Source organism: Eurosta solidaginis, chromosome 1 (assembly GCF_040869045.1).
Source record: "Eurosta solidaginis isolate ZX-2024a chromosome 1, ASM4086904v1, whole genome shotgun sequence".
Lineage (NCBI taxonomy): Eukaryota > Metazoa > Arthropoda > Insecta > Diptera > Tephritidae > Eurosta > Eurosta solidaginis.
This window is the reverse complement of record NC_090319.1, coordinates 304,547,262-304,565,202: the sequence shown is the minus strand read 5'-3', so window position 1 is coordinate 304,565,202 and position 17,941 is coordinate 304,547,262. Positions and strand designations below refer to the sequence as shown.

Below are 17,941 nucleotides of genomic sequence, written 5' to 3'. Positions count from 1 at the left end.
GTGCGAGTTTACATTACTTATAGGATCGAATAAAAATAAAAAAATCAATTTGGCCCCTTAAATTGTGATGAGCAATAAAATTCAAAGGATGTGGCCAAAGTAAACTGACCTAAACTTCAACTGCAGTTGAAATTTTCGTTGAAAAACCGGACATGAGAGGAAGGTGTGTCATTCATATATAGTACGTACTGTAACGAATTTTGGGAAATTCCGGTTATTTGAAACCGTCTGCTAACGTTCAAATCGCTAAACTGTTGTATAAATAACTCCAATATTCAGTGTTGCAAACTGGTCTTTATTTAGATAATATTGGCAGTAGTAATTCACAATTATAATTACCCGGCTTGCGCTGCTTTTATACTCTCGGTTTCCTCCTTCACCCATTTCTCCTAAAGTCTAGTAATTTCGCGAACAGTTGTAGCTCTTGTTTGGTTAGTTACCAGCTATATAAGTAAATGTATATTTGTAGTTTATAGCCATATGAGTGTATATGTGTGTGTAACCACTTTGGCTGATGACTACATCTGTGTGTATGAGATAGCTCTTCGTCGCCTTTTACATAAGTGTTGCTAGTTTTAATATATACACGTACATAAGAGTAGCTGCTTCATGTTTTTGTTGTTGCGTGATTATTTACTAACAGCTTAGTGATGCTAATATTCATCACAGTATGCAATTCAGCTATTTAGTTGAACTTTCCTGCCTTGCGCCACTTGGATGGGTTTCGGGTTCGATGAAAACTTTTACAGTCTTGCTTGGAATTGATCGTTATACTCTTAAATGTATTTCTATCCCTAAAAATTCATTGTTCATGTTCATCTGCTCTGTTGATTTGTCGTCGAAGGTCGGAAGTGAAACATATGCCCTTTTAATATATAATACAAACTTAATCATAAGATCCACCAAAAACTCTTGATATTTGAATTCATGATGTATTACTAATGTTACCAAGTTTTTATATACCAGAATGTCAGGGGATAGACTTGCCCAGCGGAAGTCTGCCTAGAATTTGCCGATCCGAAGCGAGCCGTATTCATATATTGTAAATCACAATCCTTAAGTGTAACACCAAAGATACTCAAATGATGAATCTCTGTAATTAAATCCATTAAAGGTTCATCGATATTCACCTAATAGCTTATGTGAAAAAAGTACTAAAAGTGGAATATTTTACTTCTGAAAAATGCAAAAAGCAACACGTTTACGGGGACAAGATTGGTGAAAGATTTTCAGATAGCCGAATAACGGAACAAAGAAAATTTTAGAGCAATATTATTGACGGTTTACTTCACCTGGTTATTCCACCATGGCCTTTGTTAGTTATTTGTGCGATAGAAGTAAAATTAGAAAGCTTACACTAAAGTAAATGTAGAAGTTTTGCTCAAGAATCCATTCAAAAAGAATAGAGAAATTAAATTAAGCGTTAAGTTTAAATGCCACCAAATGGAACTTAATGCAAGACAAATGACCAAAAAATCCCATGTGATTTATTAGACTTTTTGCATGGACATACACTTACACAGTCACATCTACGAAAAGCAAGAAAACAGTTACAATTTTTATTGAATTTCACCAATTAAATTCTCCTTTTTTTAGTTTCGATAATTTAAGGAAAAATTTCCATTCATTTTAATACTGAAACTATGTAAAACAAGTTTCAAAAAAATTTTCGGAAAAATTCGAAAATTAAAAAAAAAATTGTATAATGCCGTGGGCGATCTAATATTGAGACAATTTTTTTAAATGAAAACAAAAACACTGGATAGACCGAACAATATTATAAATTAACATAGCTCACTAAGAATCACCATAGACAGTAAGTTGTCGCGGAATCTCAACATGGAGGAGGCAATAATCTGGCATAGCATATTATCTAAAAGTGTATTAGAGTCTAATACTGTTTTCACACAGACGGCTTATTGAATAATAAAGGCAGTTTTCTACATTAAGACGCTTATTGAGCTCAATCTTCCCTACAAAATTCGAATCTATAATTATTTCATTAGTAGCTAATCGAATGCCTAATGAAGTCAAAAGCACAATGCAACTCTGTTGGCAGCCTTCCGCTTCTTAGTTTTTGGTGCGTTCAGTGCTTAAAAATGTCATTTGTCAAACTAAATGTCATTGTCTGCATGGCGGAACGATACAAGGTGGCCGCATCGAATAGCTGATTATAACCTTTTTTTTTGATTTAATACATCAACTAGCGGCGCAGTACGATTTTGACATTTGTCCATCGAATTTACAAGTACATGGAATTTTTTTATGTTTGTAGGTATGTCACCATGCTGCCACCTTGTATCGTTCCGCCATGATTGTCTGTCATATAGCATTGTCATTTTATTCGCTTGACATTTCATCCTTCATACTAATCGAGCAGTTACTTCTGTGTGAAAGAAAAAATTTACGATTTCATTAGAAGGTGAAATGAGATCATTAAGTTTCTGTGTGAAAACAGTATAAGCAATACCTTCAAAGAATCGGGATAGGGAAAATCATACATCTATATTGGGTCTCCGAGTACATGGGAATAGATGGGAATGAAAAAGCGGATAAACTAGTTAAAAAGTGCACATCCCTTGAAGCTTGCTACGTAGACATCCCAATTATATTGGGCGCGGTTCTGTAAAATGTCGAAGATTATGTATAGGTCTTACAACTTCAGACTAACAAAGTTGCTGCTATCGTTAAGATGAGAGGACTGTAGATTTATAACAGGTATATTGAGTGAACACTGCCTTCTGGCGCCACGTGGCTTTAAATTAGCTTGAGCAGTGATAGCAGATGTAGGAAGTGCTGGTTGGAGAAGGAAACATTCGAGCACGTTTGCTGCTCGTGCTCTGCGCTTGCCAGGCTAAGTCGCAGCTATTAGGAGTGATAAAGCTGTAAGATATAGAGGCAGCAAGTGGCATTGGTCCTAAAAAGCTTCTAAGATTTTCCAAGAGCACGGATTTATTTTGTAACATACCTACCTATGTTATCTTTTGATAGGGTTTTTCAGCTTCGTCGTTAATCAAATTTCTGGTTACACTACGGACTCATTCAGTCTATGTGAGGTCCTCATGGACCGGCCAATTCAATCTTACCTTCAAAAAACCTGGATACATCCAGTCTTTTTGAGGGCTTTCTTGACCAACCTGTTTAACTTAAGCCGACCGAATTACTTTTTTCAAGAGAAACTGCCTACTTAGTCACTTTGCATAAGATTAGTGGTGTTTAACCCATCTTCTTGTTAAGTTTGGTTGAGCTAGAAGTTGCATTGACAAAAAAGTGCTCTTACTAGAGTCTGGTTGGACCGAATGAGTTCATAGTATTACCAGAAGTTTGCTCAACGACCAAACTGAAAAATACTATCAGAAACCAGGACCAATGTTATATAATAACTCCGTCCTCTTGGCAAATACTGCAAGCTTTCTAGGACCTATGCTAGTTGCTGCTTTTAGGTTTCGAACGCACTACACGAGCACAAAACGTGTTCGATCGTTTCCTCCTCCAACCGCATTTCCTCGTTCAACCTGATTGGAACATCTAGGATAAAAGCTTCGAGTGATACGACTTGTTTAGCTAGCTCAGCCGCTTTTTCCAGTTTCATCTATCCCCATATGCCCAGGAACCCAATATATATGTGTACATCTCCCTATCACGACTCTTTAGATTTGATTCCAGAAAAGTGCCACAAAACGCAAATACGAAAAAGACCTTACACTGCTGTCTAGTATGGAAACCGCACACAATGTTTTATTCATAGTTGTTCGAAAGACTGCAAAGGTCACCCACGTACTATAAAATGTTGGCAAATATTTACAAACCAGGCTGCTCCTTAATGTGGCTTTGTTAGTAATATTGTATTACATATTTTCTTAATGTCAATGGCATTCAGCCGAGCATTTCTTGTTGCGCTAAAATTTTTAATTGAAATTTATATATGTGTGTATATTAGAGCGGGTCAAATTATATGGATGGATTTTTTTTCATCAGGAGTATAGCAAAACCGTAATCTACAGATGATTCTAAGAAAAATTGCTGAAGACAGTCAAACAACCACGAATGGAGAGCAAAGAAGATTTTAAAAATAATAACTTAACATTACTTTTATTTTGAAAAATACGTTAAAAGGTCAATTCTAAGTAAAAAATATTTTTTAAATTAATTACATCAAAATTATAAAAATTGTGTTTTTTTGCTTATTACTTGAAAATATAGGAATATAGGTTTTTTTTTTGAAATTTTTTTTCTACTAAAACGAATTCGAAAAAAGAAAAACTGCCTGAATGAACGTTGTTGGAAATGTTCTGAACTTATTTTAGCTGTAAAGAAAAAAAAAAATTGTTCCATAAGAAATTTGTTAAAAATTATAATATAGTAGTTAAAAGTTCATTTTAGGCTAATTTCTCATAATTTAAGCCTGATATCTCTACTAAAATTCAAAAACACTATTAATATTAATACAGATTCTGAAATGTACGTAAAATACCTTTAAAGTAAGTCCAATATGATATTTTTCCTATAATTCTATCAGAAGCAATGAAGATTTTTTGGCCAAACCCTACATTCATATGGCAAAATATCTATTTTGCAAAAGTTGGTGACTCGAAATTGGACTTAGAGCTATGGTGTCTTCAGCAATTTTTTTTAGAATCATCTGCAGATTACGTTTTTACTATATTCTTAATGGAAAACAAATTTTACCCGCTCTAGTGTATATGTATGGGTGGGTGAGAATATGGCTGTGTATTTACTAAGAAATTTAATATACAATTTTCGTTTCTAATTCTATGTTTCACTTCTTTTTATAGTTTTTCATGTACAAACCAATGTTGAAAGTTTGAAGCTGGCCATCTAAACGAACTTTTTTTTAGAATCTAACAGAATGGATGAAGACCACGACGACGACGTAATATGAAGTTAAATGGGGCTGTAAAGCCCCAGAATAAAACTACCCACTCCACTGCTATTGGAAGTCTTATACATATACAGCAAAAACGTTAATACACAAAAAGGATATAGAAAAAAATTAAATGCTAACAAATGGTGTGAGGTTTTGCGATGCACAATGTCCATGTGAAAATAAATTGTTAACGCTTCAAATAATCACTGTTGCCGCCGCTGTCGTCACAACTGCCGCTTATGCTGATGCTGAATAAAAATACGAAAACAGCAACTACAACTACTTGAGGGAATACACCAAATTAATAAAAATAAATAATGCACGCAATTGTTGTTGTAATGAGTTGATAAGCAAAATAAAACAAACTAAAATCTCAACGCTAATAAAAGCGAAAAGAAAAACAATTTAGAAAATTATAAATGTGCAGTTTATAAAAAACAAAACGAAAATATAATTTACTCTACGAAAGCTTTAACACAAAATAATGAAAACACCGATTTTATAAATACTCGTTTCTGTGAAATAGTCAACAACAACAACAACATCGTTAACAGAATGATTAAAATACTCGAAAATTCAAAAACGCTCACGTTAGAGCACCATAATAACGATGACGTAAACGAAAGTTTTTCGCAAAAGGGCAAATATAATCAAACTTCAATTAGTCACGTTGCTGCACTCCGTTCACTGGCATTTTTGACATTTCTCCGGTTTCCTTTGTGTTGGCTGTCAACTTTATTATTCAATAAGCGAACGTTCGCTATAAAAGTTGTATGTAACCAGCAATCACTGTATCGTACGAGTGGAAATGGCAATATGTGCCCATCGGTGAGAATACCGTTATTGTCGTCATTATTGTGGTCGCAGCTGTTGTTACAAAAGTCATGGCCATCAGCTTCTTCGGTTGCTGCCACCACTACGCCATTAGTTGCCAGCGTGTATGCCAAATCAACCTCGCAGACGATTTACGCAATGTATTCACGTTGTAATGCATTCACCATGTCATATGTTATGTATGCTACATTCATGCTTTTCCTGTTGCCGACAGTTCATTGCGATAATGGCGATGATTTCTTTTTGGTGAACGCATTTAGCATTAGTCCGGAAACAACAACGCCTGAGTTTGGTGAGTATTTTTTAAAACTTTAAACAAATTATCTGCGTCTAATTATATTGCAAAATTTATTGGAAGATCACCCTGTATCGACTGTTATCTCTAAAATGCTATATATCAGGAAATTTCCTCAACCTCAGAGTGTGTTTTTAAACGCGCCGTCTTAACATTTTACAGATTTACACTTTATTTTAGAATTCAGAAAAATAACGCCCTATCTCACATTTTCTTTGAAAAACGACATATATCAGATAAAAATATATTGAATTTATGTTCAGATAGAATATTTTTGAAACCAAGTGTGTGTTAGGAAATTCTTCAGCCGAACTCTGAGATAGAGTGTAATTCGGTAAAGTTCGGAGAGAGGGCGTTTAATGCACGGTTAGAAATTCGAAGCTGAATTTCAAACCGTTCATCGGTTTAAGTACTTTTTGAAACATGTTTGAACTGAATTGGAAACTACCTTATTTGACCAATTCGTCGCAAATTGTTTAAAAAAAAAAAAAAAAGTTTTGAGAATCTAAAAATAAAAGCTTGTAGACTCTTCTGGGTTTAAAAGAAAACCCTAAAGTTTAAACTTATTGCAGAACATTTAGAATTTAAAAAACCATTTGTGAAGAGTGCTTAAAGTCATATGGTTTCTTCTTCTATGGAAAAAAATATTACCCTCATGTTGCACTCTTAGATTCTAATTTTGTAACTCGGTCATCATAGGAGCCCTGAAAACAACCCCGATGGCTGCACTGTATGCCATTCTGCACATTGCACCTGTAGACCGGGTAGCAAAGAACATAGCGTTAACAACTGCAACCAGGCTCGGTGCCTCGGGGCAGCTCGAGCGCCTACCATACGGCCATAGTAGTATAGCGTCATCAATAACAAGACGAAGAGACTACCTGATTCCCTATCTGCGCTTCGAGGGCGATCTTAATGCCACAATAGAGGTGGACGGGTGGCGCAAGGGTGCTCAAATGGCGAACGAGGCGATATATCTGTACACAGATGGTTCCAAAGTAGTGAAAGGAGTAGGGTCTGCGGTATAATGTGCTGTTCCGGAAATAAACAGATCATACAGGCGGATTACTGTAGCGTTTTCCAAGCGGAAATAGTAGCCGTAACCAAAGCGGTAGAAACCCTGGAAGAGAATAGCTTAAGCTGAAACCGTATTAACTTTTATATTGACAGTCAAGCAGCAATTAATACAATAATCTCGCATAGCATAGCATCTTAATGCGTGTTAGAGTGTAAACAGTCTGTGGAGAGAATCGGGAGAGGGAGAAGCATTCATCTATATTGGGTCCCAGGGCATATGGGAATAGATGGGAATGAAAACGTGGATGAACTAGCTAAAAAGGGCGCATCCCTTCAAGCTTGCTCCGTAGACGTGGCAATTAGGATGTGCAAGATTAAGCGAAGGCGAGAGGTGCATATGATCGACCAAGCAGGAAAGGCATGGGTTCAAGCGCGGGGCTGTAAAGTGTCGAAAATTATGTGTAGGTCTTACAACCTTAGACCAACAAAGTGTCTTCTATCATTAAAAAGAGAGGACTATAGACTTATGACGGGTATTCTGACTTGACACTGCCTTCTGGCGTCACATACCTTTAAATTATACTTGGTCAGTGAAAGCAGATGTAGGAAGTGCGGGCTGTAAGAGGAAACGATCGAACACGTTCTGTGCTCGTGCCCTGCGCTTGCCAGGCTAAGACTCCAGCTATTAGGAGTGATACAGCTGTCAGATCTAGAAGCAGCAAGTGGCTTAAGTCCTCGAAAGCCTCTAGTATTTGCCAAGAGGACGGAGTTATTTTATAACATAGGTCCTAGTTTTTTATAGGGGTTTTCAGTTTGGTCGTTAAAACAAACTTCTGGTAACACTACGGACTCATTCAGTCTATGTGAGGTCCTCATGGACCGGCCAGTTTAACCTAACCTAACTCGGTCACTTGGTGCTCTGAAAAAGGCTATTTTATGAAAGGAACACACAGGAGAGTTGAGAAAAACCAACAGGGCAACATTATTTTCGAAAACGCCAATTGTTTCTTTTTCATAAGATTTTGATATACTTATGGAGTTTTATGCCGTGATTTGTTCTGCGGATGTGATAGCTCATTGGCTAAAGCACACTACTGATGTCCGGAGAACGTCGGTTCGAGCCCTTGCCACCGAAATCCCGATTTATTTTTTGATACTCAGCATGCATGCACGTAGAATATTCTAACATTGACTGAATAATGGTTAATTGTACAGGTATAAAGGAATCGAGATAGATATAGACTTCCATATATTAAAATCATCAGTATCGAAAAAATTTGATTAAGCCATGTCCGTCCGCCCTCCCGTCTCTATGTCCGTCTGTCCGCCCGTTAGCATATAGCTTTAGCAAATATTGAGGTATCTCCACCAAATTGCTACACGTGTTTATCTGGATGCAGAATAGATTGGTATTGAAAATGAGCGAAATCGGACGATAACCATGCTCACTTTTTCGATACCGAAAATTTAGAAAAATGAGATAATTCCAAAGCGATACCGCTAATCTAATGAAATTTCCTAGGTGAACTCGTATTCTGACGCAAATCAGAAATTCCGAAAAATGGGCGTGGAATATGGGCGTGGCACCATCCACATTTAGAAAAAGAAAATTTGGAAGTTTAACAAGCCGTAAATCAAAAGCCGTTAAAGATATTACATTGAAATTTGGCAGAGACACTATCCTTGGAAAATTTTATAGCCGTGAAGGTCGAAGTGAAGTGAAGATAATCAAAATCGGTTAAAGACCACTTTTCGTAAAGGTCTATCCTTAACAAAGTTTGCAACAACTCTATAGTATTTAACTACATTTTACTGATATTCTACCTCAGTAGTGAAATGGTTGAGCTAAGAACAAAACTTAAACAAATTTTGAATAAAGGCGTGACCCGCTCTTTTTGTTACTCTTTCTAAAATACTTTTAATGCCATAAATGGAACGAAAATCTACCAATCCGAACAAAAACTGGCATTAAAATTTTTTTCATAGCTACAACTGTTTGCTCTGAAAATAAGCAAAATCGCCTGAAAGCCACTCCTACTTTTTTTACTCAACGTGCTTTGCACACAGAGTATATTTACTTTGGTAACATAGCGGTTGATCGTAACGGCATAAACGAATCGAGATAAATAAAGACTTCCACATTTCAAAATGATCAGGATGAAATAAGGAATTGATTTAAACATGTCATGACTGTAAATTATAAAGTTAAAAGTTGAGGTGGCTACAATTAATGTTTGCTTTCTCCAGTATTTGTGGTACCTGCGCCCGAAAGACACTACATTTATATGTCAGTTTATAGTATCTCCATATTATCCGATCTGCAGAGCCTATCTCTTCCATTAGTTGCTATCATCTGAGTATACAGATATCGTATTGTTCACCATTTGCAAAACCGTGTGTACAGCTACCAGCTCTTATGTGGCTTTAAGATCCCCATCAAAGAGCCCACTCAAAGCAAGTAGTTGATGCAGTATGATGCTAAACCACGCGGGACACTTTGTCTAGTTGCATTTATTAACGGTATGGTCTTCGTCGTCTTTATCCTCTTCAATTTACAAGATATGCGATTTTGTCCCATCTCCGATTCCGGCTCTGATTCCTATTCATATCAAGCAAATTTGTAAGCGCTGATTCCAATTCCGGTTCCGGTAAACTCACTTCCGTTACATCCATAGGTTACAGCTTTAGATTGCTCATACGCCCTGGCAGACGTTTTCTCTGATATATATGTACAAAATTGTTAGTCAAATTGACTAAAATAAAAAGTTTCTTCTGAATTTTAAGGCAAATAATAAATTAATTTTGAAATACTGTAAAGTGTTTAAGAAAAAATTTTAATAAAATAAAAAACCTATCTGCATGAAATGACTTAAAGTATAAATAAACATTCGTTTCTCAAGATAAAGGAAAACTAATCCCCCAGCGGGTTAGGGGGTATAGAATATACCTGCGGCAGGTGCGTCTGTCGTAAGAGGCGACTCAAATACCCAAATGTTTTAAGAGGTTGTGCAGCACAACTCTTTCAAGGGGTTTCAAGCGCAATTTCTAGCTTCCCCAACCCAATTGTCAACCTCACCTACCATGGCGAATGTTCTTTCTTTAGCATACGACACTCTGGCGATCTCAAATTCCAGGGACCCAGGCGGTGAGGGCGAGATGACATAGAATGGTAAATATAGTAATATTAAATCATTCCCGAGGTGGTCGGGCTTGAAACCTAATGGTGCTTGTTACCGGACGTTACCCGACCTATATCCTGTAAAGAACCATCAACATCGATAGCACTCCCCATAACCCTCGGGGAGTGTCTTTATCGCTACAACAACAAGGAAAACTTATGAGCACAGTGCCATAATTATGTATCTTGGTATATGTATTCATGATTTCAGATATTACTTAAAAGAAATCGCACGTCAATGCCCGTGTTTCCATGGTAACATAAGTTCTTGCATTACCTGAACGTTATTAAATATTATTTTGCTGCTCACCACCGAACTTCATTACCTATTTGATGCTGCACTGAAAGAAAAAGACTGGTAAAATCAACCGAAATACGGGTCAATTCAACCGAAATTTCTGTTAATTTTTATCCATAGCAACAAGATGTTGAATGAACTGCGCACAAATCGTTGATTCGTAATTGACCGTTTTATTAGTCAAATGAACAAAAAAGGTTGTTGCGACAGCTTTGTACGAAAGTACCTATGTTGCCATATAAATAAATAAATGTAAGGCGCGATAACCTCCGAAGAGATCTAAGGCCGAGCTTCTCTTCGAATTTGCGTCGTGCTCCTTTTGATTTTCCCTACAAATTGGCCGGACGGGACCTACATGTTTTACTCCGACTCCGAACGGCATTTGCAAGGCAGATGACTTTTCATTGAGAGCTTTTCATGGAAGAAATACACTCGGAGCGCTTGCCAAACACTGCCGAGGGGAGGGGCGACCCCGCTTCTAACTGAAAAACCTATTTCTAAAATTTTGATGTTGCTTTGCCCTAAACACTTTATTATTTTGTTTTACTAAACGCACTTTCACCAAATTTTATACTTTATAATTTGTATAATTTATAGTTCTGAACTTCGCTTTGTAAATAGAAATGAAAATAGTAGTCACAAAACTGATTCTCAATTCTTTCAGTTGCAGCTCAGCTCATTCTCAATTTCTTCTCTCGCACGTAGTTGCCACACTTGATTGTTTCGAACAAAACTTTTAGTATATATGTTTGACATAATATTTTAAATAGAGAACTTGTAAGTTAAAGAAAGGTAAAGAATCAAATCGCTAGAAGGTAATTCACCACTGGGGTAACTTTACATGTAATTCGGCAAGTTTAATTTTCGTAACACTTTAAGCTGAAACTATTCCAAAACAACTCAAACTTTTATGTTGTCGGAAACATCAAAATTAAAAAAGGATGCTTTTATTATCTTACTAAATTCGTTCTCGTGAGTGAAAATTCGTAAAAACTTGAACAAAGTATTACTAACTTTGGAAAATTCCCGTTCGTTCAAACAAAACTTTTGCAACAAGAGGGCAGTTTTGCATTTCGCTTGGAGGAGAAGTTGCAAAATTGTACCCGATAAATAGGTGTCCCGGTATCTCATAATTTTTTGCACAGTAAATTCAAAAAAGCGTTTTTCGTTTTGTATTGATATCTGAAAAACTAGTTTTTTGTTGGTTTCCCATTTTGTGTGTTTTTTTCGATTTGGTGGTTTTCTTATTTTGGTATTTTTTTTAAAAAAGTGGCACCATCGTCATAAGTACAAAGTAGAGAGCGCAGTGAGCGTAAAATTCTCTTTGAAATTTGCTCATGTATTGATTGTTGATCGCTGTTGAAATGACTAGTGAGATCAGTTGTGTTAATAGAAAAATCAGTTAGATTGACCAGCAATCTGTCAATTTTACAGAATTTTGTTAACTTTCTCTTCTGTTGAAATGACTAAAATGATTTGTTCGTTTGACAAAGAATTCGGTCGAATTAACTGTAATTCGATCAATTTCACCGAATCTCCGTTAAGTCAAGAACAAGAGAACAGATTTGTTGATTTTACCAGCACCATTTCGTTCAGTGTGGTATTCCTGTAATAAATCCTCTAAAGTAAAGTGCATAGTAAACTGCTTCAACTACATGTAACTATGCAGTGTAATGTAGAGCTACTACGATCCCTTTATTATATTAATATATGCTGGTATGAAGGACAATCGCTATACCTTACCAAAAGATCTAGTATGTTAAGTGTAAATCAAATCAACATCTTGCGGCCAATGCTTTGAATCACACAACAAGATAAAGTAAATAATATGCTTCGTTACACAATGTTATGAATTGCAGTTAATTTAGTATTGCTCATAAAACAAAAGCTAATTATAAATAATAAGCTCATGCTGGGAGTAAATGAATGAGTATGCGCATTTGTGTGTATGTGTATATCCGTAGAAATGGCGGCGGCCCAGTCAAGGAAGGAAATAAAAATGTTTCGTTTGTAGAACTAATTGCAGTATTTTGTAAAAAATTATGGTAGCTTAGTAAGCATTTTGAAGGAATTATAGGCTTCTAAATTCATGTGTGCCAGTATTTATGCACACATACAAATCTATGTACGTATATATATAGCAGTAGTGTATTTGGCTTCCAAGTCTCTAGGATGACCGTATAGGCTTGCATACTTATGTCATGATGGGCGGTAATTAAACATAAATTTGTATGTGAAATGCAATTTGAGTTTCAATACAGAGTTTATAATGTACGATTTGGCTAGTAAATAAAAGTCAATGTAATTGCGCTGATACATTTATGGTCATATTTATTTACTATCTCATTTGTTGCTACTATAAATATAAGAAAACACTGTCATTTTGCAGCCATATTATTCATTGCCATTTCGAACAATAGTTATTCGTCAACTGACATAATTTTATTTAATTGTTAAAGGCAGTTATAATCAGTGGCGGTACCACGGGGGGATGAAAATTCCTCCAATGTCGATCTTCTAAAGAATTTTGTTTTGAGTGTTCATTTCCTATTTGGCATATTGGTACACTGAAAGAAAATGCCTAGCAAAATCAACCGAAATACGGCCCAATTCAACCGAAATTGCTGTCAATTTTTATCCATCGCAACAACATGTTGAATCAACTGCGCACAAATCGTTGATTCGTAATTGACCGTTTTAGTAGTCAAATGAACAAAAAAAGTTGTTGCGACAGCTTTGTACGAAAGTACCTATGTTGCGGTATTTGCAAGGCAGATCGAGTTTTCATTGAGAACTTTTTATGGCAGAAATATACTCGGAGTGAATGAGGGGCGACCCCGCTTAGGAAAATTTTCTTCTAATTGGAAAAACCTTATTTCTAAAAATTTTATGTTGCTTTGCCTGGGGTGTGAACCCAGGGTCTTCGGTGTGGTAGGCGGAGTACGCTACCATCACACCACGGCGGCCGCCACATACATACGTAAATATGTGCATACATATAGTACACAGCATACATAAGTACAAAGTAGAGAGCGCAGTGAGCGCAAAATTCTCTTTGAAATTTGTTCATGTATTGACTGTTGATCGCTGTTGAAATGACCATTGAGATCAGTTCTGTTAACAAAAAAATCAGTTAGATTGATTAGGAATCTGTAAATTTTACAGAATTTGGTAACTTAAGAGCGACAATTTCTCTTCTGTTGAAATGACTAAACTAATTTGTTCGCTTGACAAAAACTCTGTCGAGTTAACCATAATTCGATCAATTTCACCGAATCTCCGTGACCGCTAGTGCTTAATTTTGCTTACGTGTGGCGGAGAAAAATCTGGCTTAGAAAAACAATGACAAAGTCTATAGTACGAGCATTCAATGAAAAATCGTTAATTTTCGCCAGTGTTTTCAATGCCACTATATTTTCAATATATCACCTCAACGTACCAAGGAAGGATAATTTTAAATTAGTATTAAGCTTAAAAAAAAAGTTAAAAATAAATGTTGGTATAGAACAAAAAAAAAGAACAATTTAAAAATCAAATAATTCTCAAAAATTCCTCAGCAATAATTTTTTTATTTCTTCATATTGATAAGCTGAAAAAACTCAGAATGTTAGTTTCTGTAAATAGGCTAAGCCTGTACCTGGAAGATGTATGTAAATATAAGCATACATTTTTGTAAATAAAATATGAGGCGCGATATACCTCCGAAGAGAATTTAACCCGAGGAGGAGAACAATTTGCATCGTGCTTAATTTAATTTTTCCTACAAATTTGAGGGACTAATTCCCATATGTTTCTCCGACTCCGAACAACATTTGCTCACGCAGATTAATTTTTACTGAAAATCTTTCTATGGAAGATATACACTCGAAATCACTGCCGAGAGCCGAACCCCTTTTCCAATTGAGAAACATTTTTTCTAAATATTTGATGTACCTTTGGCGTGGTAGGCGGAGGAAATTTGGAAACTGAATTCTACAGAAGTTTCACCGAACGGACTGGTGTACCGAACAAACGGATGCTTTTTGCAATTTTTCACACCCATATTGAAATATTTCAAGACCAGGTTTCTATTTTTATTTAGAGAGTATGCACCACACAATACACTGAAACAAATTGTGCTAGTAAAATCAACAAATCGGTTCTGTTGTTCTTGACTTAACGGAGATTCGATGAAATTGATCGAATTACGGTTAATTCGATCGAGTTCTTTGTCAAGGGAATAAATTAGCTTAGTCATTTTAACAAAGGAGAAATTGCCGGTCTTAATTTAACAAAATTCTGTAAAATTGAAAGATTCCTAATCAATCTAACTGGGTTTTTTGTTAACACAACTGATCTCACTGGTCAACAGTCAATACATGAGCAAATTTCAAAGAGAATTTTACGCTCACTGCGCTCTCTACTTTGTACTTATGTATGCTGTGTACTATATGCATGCACATATTTACGTATGTATATGGCGGCCGCCGTGGTGTGATGGTAGCGTGCTCCGCCTACCACACCGAAGACCCTGGGTTCACACCCCGGACAAAGCAATATAAGAATTTTAGAAATAAGGTTTTTCACCTCTAAGCGGGGTCGCCCCTCGGCACTGTTCGGCAAGCACTCCGTGTGTATTTCTGCCATGAAATGATCTCAGTGAAAACTCATCTGCCTTGCAAATTCCTCAACATAGGTACTTTGGTACAAAGCTGTCGCCACAACTTTTTTGTTCATTTGACTACTAAAACGGTCAATTACGAATCAACGATTTGTGGGCAGTTGATTCAACATCTTTTTGCGATGGATAAAAATTTAGAGAAATTTTTGTGGAACTGAACCGTATTTCGGTTGATTTTACCAGCCTTTTTCTTTCAGTGTACTAATGTATTTAATAATTTGCCTAAGAATGTTATAGTTTATCTTTACTTAAAGTCTAGAAATGTAAAAAATGTGTTCGCTTTGTCCCGTACCCACCATGGAATGCTTTAGTAGCAATTATTTTGAAGAGCGGGTGGAACATTATAACTTTCCTGGGCGGTTTTAAGCTGCCTCCGTTTAAGATGACGTTAACGACTTCCATCTAGCATCTGAGCTCTCTGTGGACATTGGTAACTCAGTCGCCTTTTTGTTCTGAGATACATTTAACTCGAGGTTGAAACATTCCGTCTTTCGCCGAATTTTGAGAACATTTAAAATTTTTGCTATTGTGTGAGCAGTATGTATTTTTTTAATCGGGTGCCAGTGATGTAGCCTTGTGGAACTATTAATGTTTAAACTTTGAGCTGGATATGAAAACATTAGGGAAACAGCGAAGTTGATCGTCCTAATTAATATCTGAAACTTCTGTGGAAATATTCATCGCCAAAGACATGGGAAAAAGTGGTAAATACTTCAGATCATGAATTTATATTTTTCATTTTTATATAGAAAGTGGGCGCGGTAATCAACTGATTTTGAAAAGGAAAGATGGTTCTAAATAAAATCGCAAAAACTTCAACCGTGTTTGAGGTCATTGCAAAAATTTTCAAAAGATTCGAGCGGGCCTTAGTAAGCAACAAGCTTTTTTTTAAATCGGTAAATGCAATTTTTAAGTCAACCTTACGAAGCTCCTCACATATAATTTTAGAATTGTAGCTTTAAAAATAACGGAAATATCTCGTTAAGTATTGAATTATCACAGAATTATATTTAATTTTGAAATTATTTTTTTTTACAGTAGTGTTACTTAAAATTCATTACAACACTTTTCTCTAAATGATGACCCCACGGAAAAATAGGCTGACCTATCTCCGACGTATCGATGAATGGATGAGCAATGCTAACTTAAATTTTTGAGAATACCGATTTTTTCGATTGACTTAAGTAGGATATTTAATAAAATTAAAGAAAAAAAACTTTTTTTTTAAAAAAAGCTTTTATTATTGGTTAATAAAATTAACTAAAAAGTAAAAAATAAATTGACTGTAAAGAAATATAACACTTTATAAGTTCATTGTAACCTTTAATGATAATTAGGCTTCTTCGTCTGCGACAAAAAAATTCCATATTGTACATAATTATATATTTTTAACATTAAAACTTTACACCTAAATTATTAAATCTTTCAGTTTATATCACAGTCCTAATTGTTCTAATTGGCGGCCACCGTGGTGTGATGGTAACGTGCTCCGCCTACCGCACCGTATGCCCTGGGTTCACACCCCGGGCAAAGCAACATCAAAATTTTAGAAATAAGGTTTTTCAATTAGAAGAAAATTTTTCTAAGCGGGGTCGCCCCTCGACAGTTTTTGGCAAGCGCTCCGGGTGTATTTCTGCCATGAAAAGCTCTCAGTGAAAACTCATCCGTTCGGAGTCGGCATTAAACATGTAGGTCCCGTCCGGCCAATTTGTAGGAAAAATCAAGAGGAGCATGGCGCAAATTGGAAGTGAAGCTCTGCCTTAGATCGCTTCGGAGGTTATCGCGCCTTACATTTATTAATTGTTCTAATAAAAGCGTGTTACATTGTGATAGCAAGAAAAGGAGGTCCTAAATGTTCTTAATTATACCATCAAAATTTAACATGCAAGTGTTATATTTCTTCACAGTTAATTTATTTTTTAATTTTTAGTTAATTTTATTAACCAATAATAAACGCTTATTTTTAAAGCAGTTTTTTTCTCTAATTTTATTTTTTACTTTTTAGTTAATTTTATTAACCAATAATAAAATTAAAAAGAATTTTTTTTTCTTTAATTTTATTTTTCACTTTTTAGTTCGTTTTATTAACAAGTAATAAAAGATTGTTCTTAGAAAACCTTTTTTCTTAAATTTAATTGAATTATATCAATTTTTTTAATTTTTAGTACGGTAAAATATTGTGTAAATTAGTTATATAATCTTTACTTAGTTATTTGTAACGTTCCTCATCCTATCCATTCCTTTTAATGCATCAACATTACAAGGTTTTCTTCGAAGTCAACTTTGAACAGTCAAGTTCTTCGATTCGAAGACCTGCTAAAGACCTAACTCGGCTTAAAGCCACACAAGCTTGACCAGCCGCAAATAATTTGCAGCCTAGATAAATAGCAGCATGATCTACAGTAGTTCCCTGCATTTTGTGCACAGTTGAAGCCCACGACAAGACAATCGGGAGCATTCTTCTTTCTGTTGTGCCGTGATTAAATTTAGAAGGAAATTGAACTGATTTAGGCTGTATTATATGAACGCCATCGTTACCAAAGTTCACGTGAACCGATGGTATATCGTTATGGTTTAGGTGAGCACGTCTGTAATATGGCTATATAATTTCAGTGATGTGACCTATTGTTCCATTTACAAGTCCATTAGCAACGTCAACGTTAGATCTCAACATAACTTTAGCACCAACAAATGTTTCTAATTCTTTTGGAAGACCTCCTGTTTTGTTAATGTCTGAGTGTATTATATCATTAATTTCAATCTGATCATTG

The 17,941-nt window shown here is 35.7% G+C and overlaps 1 protein-coding gene across 5 annotated transcripts in view; it reads left to right on the top strand.

The window, feature by feature from the left end:
- jus (julius seizure) overlaps nt 1-17,941 on the top strand; it is a 64,969-nt gene that overhangs the window by 11,225 nt on the left and 35,803 nt on the right. For all 5 annotated transcript variants that reach the window (XR_010948979.1, XR_010948977.1, XR_010948978.1 and 2 more), the window contains one exon: nt 4,797-6,014. Coding sequence is in view for 2 of the 5 variants with exons in the window: in XM_067761316.1 (XP_067617417.1) it covers nt 5,444-6,014 (571 nt within the window). In the remaining 3 variants the exon portion in view is untranslated. The remainder of the gene's footprint in view (nt 1-4,796; nt 6,015-17,941) is intronic.